The sequence below is a fragment of the Lactuca saligna genome, chromosome 7, assembly GCF_052625555.1.
Source record: "Lactuca saligna cultivar CGN05327 chromosome 7, ASM5262555v1, whole genome shotgun sequence".
NCBI classification, from domain to species: domain Eukaryota; kingdom Viridiplantae; phylum Streptophyta; class Magnoliopsida; order Asterales; family Asteraceae; genus Lactuca; species Lactuca saligna.
In genome coordinates this window covers 10,220,545-10,239,356 of record NC_136423.1, presented here as the reverse complement: position 1 = coordinate 10,239,356, position 18,812 = coordinate 10,220,545, and the positions used below count along the sequence as shown (strand labels likewise).

At 33.4% G+C, this 18,812-nt stretch overlaps 1 protein-coding gene and 1 pseudogene across 1 annotated transcript; one reads left to right on the top strand and one right to left on the bottom strand.

Moving 5' to 3' along the window:
- Positions 1-5,952: 5,952 nt before the first annotated feature.
- LOC145005969 (Heavy metal transport/detoxification superfamily protein) lies at positions 5,953-12,914 on the top strand. Its single transcript, XM_078965067.1, has 4 exons — positions 5,953-6,086; positions 7,424-7,584; positions 12,047-12,134; positions 12,484-12,914. Exons 1-4 carry the CDS (start codon positions 5,975-5,977, stop codon positions 12,801-12,803), a joined length of 681 nt encoding a protein of 226 aa, XP_078821193.1. The 5' UTR covers positions 5,953-5,974; the 3' UTR covers positions 12,804-12,914.
- Positions 12,915-15,419: 2,505 nt separating this feature from the next.
- Positions 15,420-16,644, bottom strand: LOC145005821 (AT-hook motif nuclear-localized protein 23 pseudogene; annotated as a pseudogene).
- Between the last annotated feature and the right edge of the window lie 2,168 nt (positions 16,645-18,812).

Sequence of the window (18,812 nt, the reverse complement as noted above, 5' to 3'; positions counted from 1 at the left end):
CCTTTTTCTCTATTTCTTCACATCACCATGGCACCTCCGACCCACCACGACCGTCGATGAACACCAACAGCAATCCCTTAAAATGTTATGAAATTGAGGCTGACCCGCCACCGACTGAATCGCCACAGTAGCATATCGCCTGGAGAATCCAAATAAGAAAGAAGAGGTGGGGAAAGGAAGCAGATGGCAGAAGGAAAGGAAAAGAAAGAAAATAAAATAAAAGGAGTCGAGACGAAACCTGAAAGTATTCCACTGGACCAAGAAAAAACCCTAAATCTTCTCATTTTCTGCAATCGATTGTAATAATCACATCAACATGGCACCTCCGACTCACCACCACCGTCGATGAAGACTAATCGGGAAATCGAAGCAGATCTTTACCATTTGCGTTCATAAGAGGTCGGAGTGGATATTAGCGAAAGCAGCGATGGTGGAGAAAATGAGAAAGAGTTAGGGAATCGATGCCCTCTACCAATTAGATCACACGGGACCAACATTTTTTCCTTCCTCCCAACCCCGAAAGACGTGGAATCAATGCCCTCTATTTTTGGAAGTCGGATCGATGGATACTCGTCCTTGTTAGATTTTTTTAGGCTTCAAAATTGATAGATATTTTTTTTTCGATTCTTTCAAGTTTGAATCAGAAAATGAGAAAGAGTTAGGGAAATCAAGAGTGCAATGCTCGTCCTTGTTATGTTGAAGATGAAAGATAGATAGAAGATAGAAAAAAAAAGGCGGGTTTTCAAAATTTTGGGGATTTCATTTCCCCCCTTGTCTACTAAAAGCGCGTTTCATTAAAATTATAAAGCGACAGGTACAGACGACGCGCGTTTAAGATAAAGCGCCCTCCGTGTTTTTATTTTTTTTCTTGAGACACCAAATTAAGGGTACGCAATAAAGCGTGACGTAAATCCTTAAATTTTTTGGAGAGATGACACTATTTTAAGGGCACGTCCTTTTGTGTATCGTTAATTATCACGTGTCGTAAAAAGCGCGTCATTAAAGGTCTTTTTTCTAGTAGTGCTTTGACTTTGACTTTGACCTTGACCAGGGAGGTGGTAGAGTTGATACTCGAAGTTTGGACCTACTCAACTACAATACGCATTTGAGGTGAGTCTCCTCACCATACTAATGGGTCGAAGGCACCAAGGTCATCCCATTACGTGTTTTGTGGTATGCTAGTTGATTATGTGGTACGTGATATGCTAGTTGTCTTGTGATACTTTCATGGAAGACCTTGGGGGAAGCCTGTGACACTTGGATGTCAGACCATGTGAGGGTGCCCATGACATTCCATCTAAAGACCATGGGGGTGACCATGACACTTGGTTGTCAGACCATGTAGGGGGTGCCCATGACATTCCAAGTAAAGACCATGGGGGTGCCCATGACACTTCGTTATAAAACCATGTGTGTGGGGGGGGGGGGGCATGGCATTCCAATTAAGGCCATGGGGGGTTCCCATCTCACATGTAACATCACAAGATTTTGTAGGTATTTTCGAATCTTTCATTCATTATTATCATTGTCATTTTTAGTCCTTGGGTTCTGGAGGATATAGCCACGAGATGCCCTAATGACTAATACACAATTTTGGAACAAGAGGAGTACGCTACACGTACATAAGGGTACACTGAGAGTACTAGGCGCGCCTTAGTACACTGGGCATACACTTGTGTACGTTGGGCGTACTCACGTTAGGAGAAAACCCTAATATTTATGGTTTGGGTGCTATATATGTGTCCTTATGAGCTGATAACCCTCTATCATTTCAGACTCCACAACTTTGAGATGTTTTCCCTAAACGTACCTTATCCTTTCTCTTGAGTATATGAGCTAAAAGTGTGTGTTTTGAGTAGTTGAAGAAGAGGAAATTGCATCAAGGTGTTGGAGAAGTAAGGTAAGCTTGAATATCTGAGATTATCTTGTCCTCTAGAAGCTCCAGGAGGTAAAAAGCTTCCGCCTTTATGTTTGTATGATGTAGATCTTGCCTTGATAGCTTTATGACACCATTCTTGTCCCCAAAAGTCCCAATATTGTGCATGTTATGATTTAGACATGTTAAGCTATCCTTTTAGACCCTAGGAAGGGTTCTAAATGATAAAAATGAAGTCCAAATGGTTATAAGTGTCCCATGCAAGTAGTAGAAAGGTCTTAATGGATTAAGACTATGTATTAAGGGTTTTTTTGGATGTCCAAAGTCTTAAGTTTGAGACTTTATGTGACATCCCCAAAATCACGGTCAGAAAAGACCGGTTTTGTTTATACTTTATTTCAAAATCAGAGTTATATTTTAATAAAAGGGTTGCGGAATTTATCCCAAAACAATAATATGATAAAGATTTATCAAAATCATTTCCTTAGAAATGTATTTCATTAAAAGACTTGTGATGTCATGTTCGATACAGTACATAAGTATAAACAATACAATATAAGCCTTACTACATTATTTCATATCTACTGGCTTATATCCATAATCCCTCATCCAAAACATCACATCTATGCTCATGCGCCACTACCTGTAATACATAAAACTGAGTAGGTCAGGCTTGGGAGCCTGGTGAGCACATAGGGTTTTCAACCCACAATAAATAAGTTTATTAATTTCATCAACCAACAATAACCCGATTACCCGTTCCCGTTATCCTCACATTACGTCCCTAAACACCTATCATAAGGGACCTATCCTAAGGATCATCATCGGGATGGACACTACTGCTAAGGGGGTTCCTCAGCAATAAATGTCCTAAAGGCAACCATGTGGGGGATGGAGTACACCGGTGAACACATCGTTCACAACACCTGCAGGTTGCGAGCCTGCCAGCGTTCCACTGGACTGTCTAGAAGAGTCCGTGGTCGTCATCTATACTCCGCTAGATGACTGGATCAACAACAACATTGAGGCCTCTCATCATTTTATCACACATCGTCTTATTACATCTACCCATGTTTTACCCCAACATTTTTGTAGATATAAAATACATATACAGTTTAAATCATTTAAAACTTGTATAAAAAAAAAACATTCATCCAGCATAGATAACAAGTATACAGATAATATGCACACATAGCACGTAATATATAAAATACTTCATATCTATGTGTAAGATGAAAGTAACTATGCACTCACTTGAAAAGGTGGTGATTCCGAACATAGACAACGCTTCGCTTCTTAAAAAGAATTTTCTTCGACGAAACCTAGTATTATTACCACTAGAGTTTAGTCTATTATTCGCCGAGACTAATTAATAGTCTAGCTATTATTATTATTATATAAGCGTTAAAAAATACTTATATAACCCATAATAGTAGCCCAAGTATTTATTATAAGTTCCTAATAACGTTACTATAATTAAATAAAAGCTATATTAAAAATAGCGTAGACGTAGCTCACTTACAGCGGGTTTTATAGAAAATCGGGCTTTGCTTGGAGCAGCGTTCCCGAGCCGAAAAGATCTTCTTCTCGGAGCCTTCGAGCACTCCGGGGCTTCCGCCTCGTGCTAGGGAGGTTCCCTAGGCTTTTCGGGGGATTTCGGGGCTAGAGAGAGGTTCTAGAGAGAGAGAGAGAGAGAGAGAGTAAAGAGAAGAAAGAATGAGAAAGGTGTGAAGAAAATGAGGGTGGAAGAGGTGGTATTTATAGGGTGAAATGTGGCTGAACTTGGTGCCACATGTCACCATCTGGTGGCAAGCATTGGGGAGAAAGCAATGGCCAAGATTGTGCCACATCACCCATTTTCGCACAGCACACTTCCAACTTCTAAAATCCATAACTTTCACATACAACCTTCGTTTTTGACGTTCTTTATATCCACGCGTAGGTAATAATAAGATCTACAACTTTCATTTTGACTCCGTTGGTTAATTCTCGACCGATCTTAAATTTAACAGTACAAAGAGATTATACTGTTAAACGTCTGCGTAAAATTCATAACTTCTACATACGAACTCTGTTTTTGTCTGTCTTTTTACCGTTGTTTTCCTATTAATGAGATCTTCAACTCTCATTTAGGTTGCGTAAGCCAAAAACCGCTCGAACTAAAATTCGAGTTTCGGGCCGTGCACTGCTAAGCCGAATCTTAGAAAAATCATAACTTCCTCATACGAAGTCAGATTTGGGCGTTCTTTTTATGGATGTTCTCGGTTTAGCATATACTACAACTTTGATTTAGATCACTAAGGCTAAAAATCCTTTCATCATAAATTCACTATTTACGTCTCCCAGTGTCGTGCCGGTTTTTCCGTAAAACTTTAGCGAGCCATAACTTCTTCGTTATAACTCGGATTTTGGCATTCTCTATATCCCCGAAATCTTTTTTTCTCGACCACTACAACTTTATATAAAGATATCGGGCATATCTCATACTTTAATTTTGACGCTTATTTTTATTCTTTATTAATTATACATTTATAATTAAATAATAAGCACATAAATACACATAATTCACATAATACTCAAATATTTCATCTTTATTACTTCAAAAAGTGTTACAAGAGTTGACCTAGACTATTACATTGACAAATATGCTTAGCCCTGAAACCCGGGCGTTACACATTATGGTTCTGAGGTACATTTAGTCAATGGATCTAGAATATGGGCTTAAGTGCTTAAGCAATTATCATGATTTTAGACTTAACAAGCATACGCCCCGCGTAAGCCGTTGTACGAACCGTGTACAGAGCCAACCACCCCGATGGTGGTCAATGCAAGGCGAAGTAAGCCCAATGTACCAGAGGGGTACGCTTAGCGTATGCCCTCTTATGGGCTTTTGCGATTTGGGTTTCTGATTGGGCCACCTTTGGGCCAGTATGGTTTGGGCCTTTGCTGGAATTTTTGAATAGAAGTGTTTTGGGCCAAATATGGGAATGGATCTTAGGGTGAGGCCCAATTAAAGGTTTGGCCCAATTTGGAAAATGGGCCAGTTATGGGCCTAGTATTTTGGGCTTTTGGATTAAGGAATTGGAGTTGGCCCAACTTAAGAATTGGAGTTGGGCCTTGGCCCAACTTAAATTAGATTAATTAGGGTTTTCAAAAACAACATTTTCACTTCTTCTGTATAAGATTATCTAAAAAATTGCTTTCAATTAACATTAAAACTAACACTTAATGACTTAAAAACAAATCTATTAAGGGTGTATTTGGCATGAAGCGTTTTGGAGTGTTTGAGAGCTTCTAGCTTCATGCAATTTATAAAACACTCCGTTTTGAACAGAAGACCTTATTTGACACTATAAGCTTCTAGCGTTTATTTTGAACAAAACGCTCTAAATCTCAATACTATTTCACGTAACGTTTAACAAAACGTTACCAACTACAAACTACAAACTATCCGCTATCAGCGACAAGCTATCCACTACCGGTTAGTTTTGCCGAACACGTTCTAAATGTTCATGCCATTATAGAATTTGAAACTTGTAAAAATACAAAAAATACAAATATAAATATATATGTTAATTAGAATATTAGAATTTCCAGATTGATATTATGTTTTATAAACAACATTATGTTTTAAAAATTAGTTTTGCCATCCAAAAAGAGGTTGCAACATAGCTTGTTACTTGTTTACCCGTTAAGTTTATGTAAATATTTATTGACAAATAGATAAAATAGATAATATATGTGTTGAATTGATTTGCGTTTGCTAAAAAAATAAATAAATAAATAAATAATGAGTAATGAGCTCTTATTGATTAATACTTGTTAATTCGGGGTTTAGTTTTTTAATCTCAAACTCGTCACAGGAAACCAAACAATACCCAAGAAATCTGGGCCCTATTCCATTGACTGAACATGCTCACACTGATGGGCGATGGCTACCAACCATGATTTTGGGTCATATGTTTGCAGTGGTTAGTCAACCACCGTAATCGAATTCCCACCAAACATATTTCGTGAAGAGCACTTCATTTTTACAACACCGTGCATAAACAGCTTTTCATAACTGTAGTAACAATTTTAAATCTTCAAGTTCTTGCCATGGCCATAGTAGAAGAAAAGAAAGAAACCATCACCATTGCAGTTTATAAAGCTAATCTGCATTGCCCAAAATGTGCTCATGATATTAAGAAGCCTCTCTTGAGAACCCCAGGTACCCACCTTTCTTAAAAAATTGCAACATTTTTAATTATATTACGTTTGGCTTTTATTTCAATATAATTAAATAAAGACGCATTCATGCAAGTCGTTAATTAGTATCTCAAACTCTATTTTTGCCATTATGATTAACTAACAATCAAATAATTTCATTAAACTAGGCTTCATGGAAGTATCTTACCATGTCTTCCGTTAATTGACAAAAATGTTTTTGTCTCGTACTTTTGTCACTATATTCGGGTCTATAAGGGTTGGTTCTGGCTTTTTCGTCCATTCTTTTTGTGCAAACCTTATGACCCTCTGTTTGGTCAAGAAGACCCGAGAAAGTAACCACTAGGAGCGGACCAAAGAAAAATATAAGGGGAAACTCAAAACTTAAAACATATCTTATATACAGGGAAAATAGTTTAAAAACCCAACCAAGTTTTCAAACCATTCAAAAAACCTCAATCATGTTTTGTCTGTTCAAAAAATCCAACGAACTTAACCTTTTGTCTAAAAAGTCCAACAAAGTTTCAAATCGTTTAGAAAATTCCAATTTTGTTTTGTTTAAGTTCGTTGGGTTTTTTTTGAACAGTCAAAACATGATTGAAGTTTTTTAAACGTTTTGGAAACTTCGTTGGTCTAACAAATCATTTTTTTGATATGGTAAAAAGCCACATCATCTGTTTCTCTTATTTGACTTTCGAGAAAGTGTAACTTAGTTGAGCTTTTTAGATAAAATGTTAAGTTTGTTGGGTTTTTTTAAATAGACAAAACATGATTGGGGTTTTTTAAACGGTTTGGAAACTTCGTTGGATTTTTAAGTCATTTTCCCCTTATATATATATTATCAGTATGTTTTCTTTTTGAACGGCCGGGTTAGTATATGCCTGAGATAGAACCTTATGATCTTCTTGTTAAACACCTTGTTAGCCAAGTGAGTTAATCCAACTCGTTATTATTAATATGTAAAAGAGAAATCAAATATCCTACTATTTTTCTTCTTCTATCATCTTCATACACATTTAAAATTATGATACTTATTATATTTAATAAAATTAATAAATTTTTATTACATTTGTTATTATCTAAAAATAATAAAAAAATAGATAAAAAAAAATTGGAGGATATAATTTCTCTATGTAAATTGATTAATAAGTGCAACAAATAGTTATCTATTAATTTTTTTTGTCCAACTTTTATGGTGCACTTAAAACGTCTAAAAGGTTCTCATTTTTTATACAAATTTACAATATTAACATTAAGTGCAAAGTTTCCAAGGGATCAACTATGCCCACCCTAACCAAATTTTGTAAAGATAACTTTTTGTTGTTGGTTGTGTTAAAACAGGAGTCCATAAAGTGGATGCTAAGCATGAGAAAGGTCAAATTACAGTGGAGGGAACCTTTGAAGTGAAGAAGATTCATGAAAGATTAGAGAAATGGAGTAGGAAAAAGGTTGAAATTCTATCCCAAGATAAGAAAATATTGGAGAAGAAGGATGCAAAGAAAGTAAGATCTCTAATTCAACTTAATTTTTATTTAATTTTAAGAGAAATCTTGTGTGAAGTCTCAATATATTAATTCAGTTTATGAAAAAAGGATAAACTAAGTTTAATATACAGGAAAACATAGAATATCGATTAAAACTTCGGAAAAACTATATTTTTGTTGGTTTTGCAAATTTAGTTGATGTCCTATATTTTTCCAGTAACTTGGATAAAATATTTGGATTTTTCCGAATATTATCTATTTTTAACCAATAATCAAAATATTAAGATTTTTCTAAATATTACCTTTGAATCAATATATATTATTATTGATAAATTTTTTATAAACATAACACTTTTTTTTATTATAGACAAGAGAAATATAGTTGTTGAGCATTTCTAGGAATGAAAATGTAGATTATATGTTCATCTAATTATACATCGTTGTGATTGTTATGGTGTGATTGCATTTTGTGGGTGTCCATGTATTGGTGTCCCTTTTATGTTCTTTAAACCTACATACACCCATCTCCATATATACCTCGTAATAACCATCTAACACACATCCAACGAACATATAAAGTGAGCTTTAAATAACAGTTTAAATAGATAACCACTTTTCATTCAGTTTCATCACCAAATTATACTTTTCATTCGTTTCCTACACCAAATGGTTGCTACCGTTTCGAAGAGTGAACACATTTGTTATAGTTTTTTCTTGTAGTCGCCATAGTTTTTTTAAATATACAGAAATGGTCATTACACTAGAAAAATTATAGATTTAATCATTATTATTATTTTTTTCATCAAATAATATATAAAAAATATATTTAAAGTTAAAATTGAAAAATAAAAACTTCAAAAATCTATAGTTGATGGTAAATATGCAACAGCAGTAGTATAAGTTTTTTTAATGGTTTATATAAAAAAAATTTGAAAAATAAAATAAAATAAAAGCCAAAAATGAAAATTTTACAAGGTAAGTGGGCTGCTTTTAAATGTTTTTTTATTGTTATAAATTTCATCAACTAATAATATATGACACAAATAAAAAATTTAATTTAAAATTGAAAAATAAAAACTTAAAAAATAAAAAATAAACATTAAATATGAGATGAAGGGAGTATAAATATATTATAAATTAAGTTTTTTTGAATGGTTTTTTCCTACTTTTACATTATAAAATTTTATAATGTGTATTTATGATTTTTTTTTAAATTGATTTTTTTTTTACAAAATTACTATTTTTACATATTTGATTTTATATCTATTCCTATTTAGATTTTGTTTTACATTTGTTTTCTATTTTTAACATATTTATTTTCATGTATGTAGGTTGTACACATATAAAAAATAGTTTCTTTTTTATATTTGTTTTGAGAAAATAATATACATTTTTATTTATATTTATTCGTAATCCTATTGCAAATTATGTATGGGTATAATTAGCATGAGTTTTTAAAGTACAAAGATATAAATACATGTGTTTATGGTTGAGTGTGTGAATGTGTGCAATTGCATTTCATGTCACTATGTGTGTATATGTGACTTTATCATGTGTGTATGGTTGTGTATATGTGTGGCAAAAAACAGAAAGTGCATTGCTATTTTTGTCTTTGCTACATATCTCTCTCTCTTTCTCTCTCTCTAACACAATCAATTTTCATAAATTTTTTTTCTTAAACCCTCTCTTGCCGTAACGTGCAAGATTAAAACCGTCATTAACACACATTATGCAATACTTATGGCTAAGTGAACAACGATTTTGTACAAAAGGTCATGTTGCTCTCCTTGACCATGAAAATTTTCACTTATGCATGAAAGTGAGTTGATTTTTTAGGTTTCGATCTAAAACCAAAGCCAAAATCATAATCAATCGATTTTTAACCTTTATAAATCATTTGAGTACTCATGGTTTTTATATATATATTTTTTCATTTAAACGATTGACTTTCGGTATACTATGTAGTTTAATAACATAAGTTTTTGTTCATTTTGTTAATTTTTTTTACTTAAAACTAAGATCATGATCTTATAAAATTAACAAAATCAGAGTGTCAGCCTATAGAAATATTCCATTTTAAAGGTTTTAATATTTTGGATTTTGGGTTGATATTTCGGTTATCTTTTTCACACACCTATAATGTATAATACAACCACAAACTAGGAAAGAATGAAATGGAAATCAGACTTAGGGCATTCACAATTGATGGATCGAGCTCTATAAAATTTAATATTCTCATATTGACATTCTACTTTTCATATAGTTTTATTCGTTAATTCCAACAATATATTGAACTATCAAAAGTTCAATGGAACATATTTTAAACCATAATTGATCAAGTTATGCATTGTGAATGCTCTTAATTGTAATGACTAGGGTATGCGATCTATAGCCAACATGATTTATGGGTTGTGCTTAGGGGTGTCAATTTATGACACGACACGACAAAAATACACGGCACGACACGAAATTGGGACGAAATCAAAATTCGAATTCGTTTTCGTGTCGTGTTCGTGTCAAGTATAAAAAACACGATGTCGTGTCGTGTCGTGTTCGTGTTTACAAATCCACACGAAATGGACACGATTGAGCATATGTTTGTCGTTTTTATCGTGTTATATATGATTAAATATGAATTAAATAAAGTAATAGTTATGTAATATTATCATTGTCGTGTCGTGTCGTGTTGTCGTTTTTTAATTGGTTCGTTTTCGTGTTAGTGAAAAAAAACACGACATCGTGTCGTGTCGTGTTCTTGTTACAAAAATATTATCGTGTCGTGTCGTGTCAGACAAAAACACGACACGACGGCCCGATTTGACAGGCCTAGTTGTGCTTGATATGGTTCAATCGTAGTTAATACGCCCTACACACATCTAGTAACACCCATGAATATACCTCATACCACCACACCATTACTTTGTTTCAATATTGATCTAATATTTCAATATTGTATATTAAGAAGCTATAGATATTTAATTCATTTCATTACTTTGGTACAAACATCTTTTAAAAACCATGTTTCCCTTATTTATACGGTTAATTTAGTGCATGTCAAATGTAATTAATATAAAATAGTCTTATTACGTAAATGTCCTTTCCTATATGACAAATGTGGCCTATAAGACCATATTCTTTGATGAACAAATAGTCAAATCAGGGTCGGCCCGTGGGCATGGGCAAGCTGGGCGACCGCCCCGGGCCCCCAAATGCTATAGGGCCCTAATTTTTAACTTGTTATTTTGGTTATATATTAACACCCCATTACTTTTTAGCTTATTAGACTACTTCAAACCCCAATACTCTGATCAGGAACTAATCCAAAAGATGGAGCGTGAAAGAGAACGAGACTTATCTGGCGTGCGTCCTAATTCCAAGGCGTCGTAACTCTTCAACAATCAGATTTCTATAGAAAATCCAAACATTTCCATGGAAAATCCAAACGACGTCTTCTCCAAAAGCAAGAGTTAACGATCATTCTTCTATTTCTTATTCAAGATTTCAAGTTAATCATTCTTTTATGATTTTCTGAATTCGTCCACAACAACCATTAGTGAATCGAATGTTATTTTAGAATTGAGAGACTGATTGTGTCTCGTTCTTTTCACGATTTCAGAAAATGGGAAACTTTATTGTTTCCCTTCTTGTTGTCGATTTCCTTTTCCTGATATAGCACCAATGGGAAGTTAATCAAGTTATTTGATTTATTTTAGGAATCTAGCCTAGAGATTTGAATCGAGAGTTCCAGTCACTGCCTCAATTGGATTTCTTTCTTAATTGCTAGAAATTTGAAGGTTCAATTTTCAGAATTGCCTATTAGAGGTGAAATTGATTTATGATAATGATTGTGAATCTCTGTATGTTTTATCGCTCTTGAAATTTCTTATTCTTTTTTGAAATTCGATTTTTATGAGGCTGTTCAAGTAAGAGACATAATCAAATGTTAATATTTTTGAGTTAGAGATAATTCTTGAACTTCATTGCTTAATTTCGATTTGTAATGTTAATATTCTTATTTTTGATTTATGAATAGTACTCTTTTTATTTCTATTTCTATGTTTTTGATATGTATAGAATTTTCTGTTGCTGTATAGTTTTTTCAACTACTTCTAGGTTATTAACAACAACAAGTATTCTGGATTTAAGCAATTCACCTAACAACTTTTTGTCGATGATAAATCTACTTCAGTTAGAGGTCAACAACTTATGTACAAAAATAGAACTTAACAAGTTAATAAAGAAACAAAGGAGATGAGACTTTAATATATTTGTACTTCTAATAACATTGTACTTTTAGTTTTCCCCATTCTACGGTGTACGAATTTAAATGCATTGTTATGTATGTATAAAATAGTGTAATATACGAATACATAAAATTTTTGAAAGGGACCCATTTTTTATTTTGCCCCGGGCCTCCAATCGTCTTGGCCCGGCCCTGAGTCAAATTCTAACAGTATCTAACATTTGTTTGTGCACGAAGGAAACTATAAAGATGACAAAAATAAAGGCTTACATGCACTGTGAAAAGTGTGAGCACGATTTAAGAGCGAAGCTCCTCAAACACAAAGGTAAAGGCATAATGATATTGTTGAAAGTAATAGGTTTTGCTTCTTTGTTACATAACAGACTTGTGGAGACAATACTTAATCCAGAAAACTATATATGGATGTGTCATTTTGACTTAGAAATTACATGATACAATTTTTTCTTCCCATGTGTGTTGTCATTTTTATCAAAAAATTTCTATACATGGTTAATGTCAACAACACTTTATTCAAATAAAAGAAAAAAAGGAGTTTCATATGTAAATTGTGATATATATATATATATATATATATATATATATATATATATATATATATATATATATATATATATATCGATCACAGTTGAACTTAAAACTATGAAAAATGGCAGGTATACACAATGTGAAAACAGACATAAAATCACAAAGTGTTGTAATCGAAGGAGTTATCGAAGCTGAAAAGATTGTGACTTATATGCAAAAGAGAGCACGCAAACACGCAGAGATCATACCCATACCTCCTCCAAAAGTGAAGGTGGAAACGAAAGAAAAGGTGATTGTTGATGTTGTATCTACAAAAATTGTGGAATTCGAAGAGAAAAGGAAAGTTGAAGCAAAGACAAAGGATGGTGAGGTCCCGTATTTTGTTCACTATGTGTATGCCCCTCAGATGTTTAGTGATGAAAACCCTAATGCTTGTTTGGTAATGTAGAATAGGGCACCAAAAATCATGTTTTTTTTTTCATGGTAAGATTTCTCATTTGTACTCTAATTAAATAATTGCTACTTTAACATCATTTGTATATCGAACGTATTTAAGCTGTCAAAATACTTATATTTTTTTAGTAATAAGTCTAGAACCCTTAGTCGTTGATTTTAAGACACTTAATTACTACCAGTTTAATATTGAAATACATACCAAGAAGACATGCACGTTTCATTAGCTTAGAACACATTTATTTAGGGTTTCTGGTTTTTTGCGGCTTTAAGGGAGTTCTATAAACATGAAAAGAACTGCAAGTGAGAAAAGTAAAAGTGCAATAAAAGAATAAACCTCAAACTAAATGCCATATGAAAGGAGCATATTTGTATATATATATAATATACAAGAAGAACAAGACAGTCAAAACAGTGTGTGACGGAGAGAGTTTTTCCCTGTAATTATATAGTACGGTAGGTAAGCCAAAAACATAAGATTTACAGCCCAAATACAGTGACCAAGAAGAAAAGAAAATAACAAAATATATAGTATTTTTTTTTAGTGGTTTTTGACACATTTGCGTAACTAGTTAATTCAGAGGATTTTATATAAAACGTCCAACCTAATAACTTTTTAACTCCAGTTCTAAGGAGTACGGCATGTTGAAACTATATAGCGCACTATTGAGATTTTAAGCTGAAAAAAGTTCTCAAGCCGTATCTATCGGGTTAAAATAACAAGATATATTGCTACTGCTTTATGTGAATTAATCATTACAATTGAAGCTGATAATAATTTGAGAGAGAGAGAGAGAGAGAGAGAGAGAGAGAGAGAGAGAGAGAGAGAGAGAGAGAGAGAGAGAGAGAGAGAGAGAGAGAGAGAGAGAGAGAGAGAGAGAGAGAGAGAGGGAGTCCTATACTCATTTAAGTAATGGAAGTGCTCAGGCGATCCTCTGGTGTATAGAAGTAATGATTCTATCATCTATGCCCTTTTTCTTTTTCTTCTTTTTCTTTTTTAATTCAACGTCTTTGATCTTATAGTTGGTAATTCCGAGTTTATCATCCTCTCACATTCTGAAAGACTGGTGTGGCCCAACACGATGATGAGGTCAATGAGATTCAAACACGAAATTTCATACGACAATAGTATTTTAAGGATCATACTCTACATGTTAATAATTCTGGTTCATACTATCAAGAACTTTATCATGCTGATAGATACTAAACTGTTTGTCATCCGTGAAGAATTTGATAACCAGAAACACCCAAATTAGAATCTTAATTACACACACAGCTAATACTCATCGATATTTTCAATTTTCAGATATTAAGATTAATTGGGTGTCGCTGTGCTAAAGGCATTCAGTAAACCCTAATAAGAACGACTTTCTATTTTGTTTGAAACTCAATGTGGATTGTATACGTATCCAACCTAGAGTACTCGTTAAGATTAATAATCACATAAGACACAAAGATTGACATGGTTCACCTAGTATAGGAGTGAGTATCGATCCTGTATAGTGAGAGAGAAAACAACACAGGTGAGAAAATACATAAGAAAATTTGGCAATTCATAACCCTAAAGCAGACAGTAATTACAAACTCCTATACAGATGTACCCATTTGCCTCTTTGACGAGAGTACATGAACTTAGCATTCAAACTCGATTAGGACTTCACGATATATTTCAAACTTTTCAACGAGAACACTTACCCTATCTCTTAGGGTTTTATAGTATGAACCCTAATTTATCAGTGCAACCAAAAAGATACAAAGGATAATAAAGACCATGGTCCCCGAAACTATGACGATGATCAACGGTCTAGAAATGGTATATCTAAGGGAAGACGTATACACAAAATCCTATGCTTTAGTGTACTTTTATTTTCACAAAGTATGGTATATATAGAACTATAGATATGATTAACTTAATATTAGTGTCACTTTAGAGCGAGAAAAGCCTAGAAACCAGGTACTCGTTATGGAGATAATGATTCGTGAAATTGGGTTCATTAAGTGGAGACTCTTGGAGTTGTAAACAATTAACTTTATTTATAAATCTTTATTCAGAATAAAAAAGGAAGGAGCATCTATTCAGGAAAAGGTTAGATCTTCACATGGCAAGATTATTATTATCCCTGGGAACACATGTTTATCCATCGAATTTATCAAGGAACTAAGACCTGAGAATGGAGTCTGCCTCAGAAAAAGATAAAAAAAATAAAATAAAATAATGGGGTTCGTATTTGTTCAGTCAAGAACAATAAATTTAACCTATATATATATATATATATATATATATATATATATATATATATATATATATATATATATATATATATATATATATATATATATATATATATATATATATATAGAAAGTATACTAAGTGTATTATTAAATGTTATTAAAACTTAAAAGTCTATTTGTTTCTAATATTAAAAGTCAAATTGATTGATTGGACTCCTTAATCGATTAAAATACTTCTTGATTCCAAGAACTGATAACTACACGTTAATTATACAATTAAATATGTGAAAACGTCATATTGCATTTAAAATGTACCATCTTTAACATTTTAAAAAGAAAATTTGAAAACTCATCAAACCCAAGAAGGAAGAAGATTAGTTTATGTTTCATGGCACTTCTTTGCAAGAAGTTTGCCTTTTTTAAAATAAGTAATAAATTTTGGAGTTGATATAAACAAACTCAAAAGATGAAAATGGTTTCACAAAACACACTATCAAACAACAAGAAGATGACGATTTGATCTTGATTCGCAAATTTAAAGAGCTAACACTACAGTTGGATCAACAGAGGTGGATCGAATCAAATCAAATCTCATTGAAAATGGAACTAAAAGAAAGTTGAAATGATGGTAAATGATGATCCATTAACCTTGTCTGACCTTTTTCTTCTCAGAAAGGCGGCCGACTAGCCGTGTTACCAGACCAACCACCACCGTCCACTGGTAACTGAACGTTTGGCATGTTGAGGGGTAAGTTAAAAAACGGTAAACCCATCGATGATGGGTCTGGAAAGGGGTGATTGGGGCCTCCATCTCCGTCTCCGTTTCCGCCACCACCTCCCCCGCTACTTGCAGCTGCCTCCTCCTCATCTAATGGCAGCCTCTCATACGCTACATTTGTGAAAGAAGCAGCTATAACAATCACCGGCCCAGAAGCAACCAGAGCCCCGACAACATTCCCACCTACAACCTGACCTTGTCCACCAGCCAAGTAAATTGTCAAGCTGGTGGCACCCGGTGGAGCCGGAGGAGGCAAAAACGATCCCGACAGTGAAAGTATCTCAAAGCGGCCATGAAGTGTCACAACAGATCCAGCTGCCGCCGGCTGCCGCAGACTAACGTTGTTTACGGTGCCACTTCCACTCACTATACAAATCCCACGTTGACGTTTTCTGGCGTAATCAGCGACAGATTCAAAAACGTCACACCCACTACTGATTTCAAGGATGTGAGCTCTTAGGGTGTTGGCGCTTTCTCGGGTAATGATGACTGGTGGTTTGGGCTTGTTTTTGGAACCCGGAGGGCGACCACGAGGACGGCGACCGCTACCATCACCAGAACCGGGGGTGTTTTGGTTTGTATCGTCTTCGGAGTCCTGCTGGGGGATTTGAAGGTGGAGATCAGGACGGTGTTGGAGGGTTTGCTGGAGGTTGAAAGGTGAAGTAGAACCCAAGTCTAAGTTGTTGGTAGCCATGTAGAAGTAGAAAAAGAGAGGAACAGGGAGAAAGAGACGAAGAATAATAAAGAATGGTGGTAATGGAGGAAATTTAGGTTTTAAAAAAAGAACCACATGGGGATTCTTTTCTCTATTACTTGTGGAGAGAGAATTTTGTTTCCTTATATATGTAGGAAAGTATAATTTTCATTCCAAATTATGTTTGATGTTTTGTGTGTTATTGCAACTTGTTACATATCACCTGAAAATAATCAAACTTTTAGTATTGGCCGGTTGTTAACTCATGGTCGTTTTGTTTAGGATTATTGATAAAACTTACTAAAAAAAAGTTTTGGGTGTTGGTAACTTTAATGTAATAAAAATTATAGATTGCTAATGGAATTTATAAGAATTTACGAAATTAAAAATTTAATTTTAGATAAGTCACAAGATACGATGCATATATTTATATAAAACAAGTTTGATTTTCTTTCATAAAAATAGTATAGTCAAAGAGGTTGCTTAGGGTTCTAGGGCAATGCCCCGGTACGAAAATTAATTTAGTTAAGAAAATTGCTATAAAAATATTATTTTATGTATATATCTTCCATAATTATAATTGAAATTATTAACCCACATTTATAGGATTAAATCAATATTTAATATTGACATTCTATTATCATTGGTAATCATTAGAATTCAGATTCTATAAATCCATAGTTTGTGGTCTATTATCAGTGTCTTGATAACTGACTGTTATTTGAAGTATTATCCATATAGGTTGTGTTTGTTGCGCCACAGCTAGCTAATAAACTAGCTTATTTTTCGAGCTTTTTTATGTTGTCGTGTTTGGTAAGCCAAAAAGCTAGCTTATAAGTTAACTTTTTGAAAAGCTACTTAGACTAGCTTTTTAGGAGTTTTTTTAAAAATTTTCAAATACACCCCTTAATTAATTATAGAAACACATATTTTTACATGTCCTTTTATGTAATTTTATATATTTCAGCTAGTTTTACCAAACGTTATTTTTTATCAGCTAACTTTTCAGCTATCAGCTAGCTTTTTATTTAACAGCTACCTTTTCAGCCATCAGCTAGCTTTTCAGCTAGTCCGCCAAACATATCCATAATATGGATTTCGTATATACATATATAAAGTTGAAATTTCATATTTGGAAAGTGATCATACGGTCCTTAGCAGATTTAGCTATGTATCAATTAAAAAAACATTATTGTCCTCTTAACCTTAACATCAGTTTTGTTAAAGTTTTATGAACATATTGATTTTGTAACCGAGTTATCTCAAGTTTATTGGTTGCTATTAGTTTAAAGCATGTTAAATTAGACATCAAAGTTATAAACATCCCAATTAGAACCTTAATTATTTTTATTTTCACATTATCTCTTTCCTTCTCTCTCTAAAAATATGAAAAATAAAATATAAAACACGACAAAGAAACATGCAAAAACTGAAACATAATTATTATGAATGTTTGGTGTATCATATTTTATTTTTTGAAACAATTCTTGCTTTGGTAGGATTTTCGGTATAAAACATTGGAAGATGATAATGATCATCTGCTTTGTTTAATTGTATTAATTGAAAGGTTTACTTATGTGTAGTGTGTGAAGTACATGTGTATTTATAGTCTAGTCTAAGTAACCTAGGGATAGACGCATAAATACATGTTAGGTGTTGCCGGGATGAATAGGTGTTGCCGATACATAAAAAATAGATAGAAAAAACTAAAAAAATCGAAAAAAATTTCACTACTACCAGAAAAGTTAGGGGTTGCCGGTGCCAAACCGGGAACCCCTTAGAACCGTCCTTGTAACCACAAGTCCGATATTTTCGGGAACCTTTCGAATAAATATGAACATGCTGGTTGACTTGGTATTCCGGGGTCTTCTTCCTGGTAAAAACATTTCTTCGTTAAGAACGAGTCTTATGTTGACCATCTATGCACATGTGAGAAAAAAAACTAGAAATATATTCGTTAAAAATGTTAGAATATAATAATAATGATAATGGTTAGGATCCAGAGATATGTTCGGGATCCTGAGAGTTATTGAAGATCTGGGATCCTGAATAGGGTTGATGATCTTGGCACTAACAATTTCCCCCAAATTATACATGTGAAATACTTAAGCTAATTTTCGAATATTTAAAGGTATAACTTCATTTAAACGGAGATAAGGTGTTTGAAATTCAAACCCTAACAAATAGAATTTTATCCGTTTGATCCTCATGGGTAACACCCAAAAAATACATTCCAAAAATTTCATTTTAAATTGAACAAATATAAAATCATTTGTTTGAAAACCCCATAGTAATAATA

Excerpts from the sequence above, each read along its gene's own strand:
- LOC145005969 (XM_078965067.1), top strand. The coding sequence starts at position 5,975 with ATGGCCATAGTAGAAGAAAAGAAAGAAACCATCACCATTGCAGTTTAT. Across the intron at positions 6,087-7,423 it reads GCCTCTCTTGAGAACCCCAG|GAGTCCATAAAGTGGATGCT; the intron begins GTACCCACCTTT and ends GTGTTAAAACAG. Across the intron at positions 12,135-12,483 it reads GAAGCTCCTCAAACACAAAG|GTATACACAATGTGAAAACA; the intron begins GTAAAGGCATAA and ends GAAAAATGGCAG.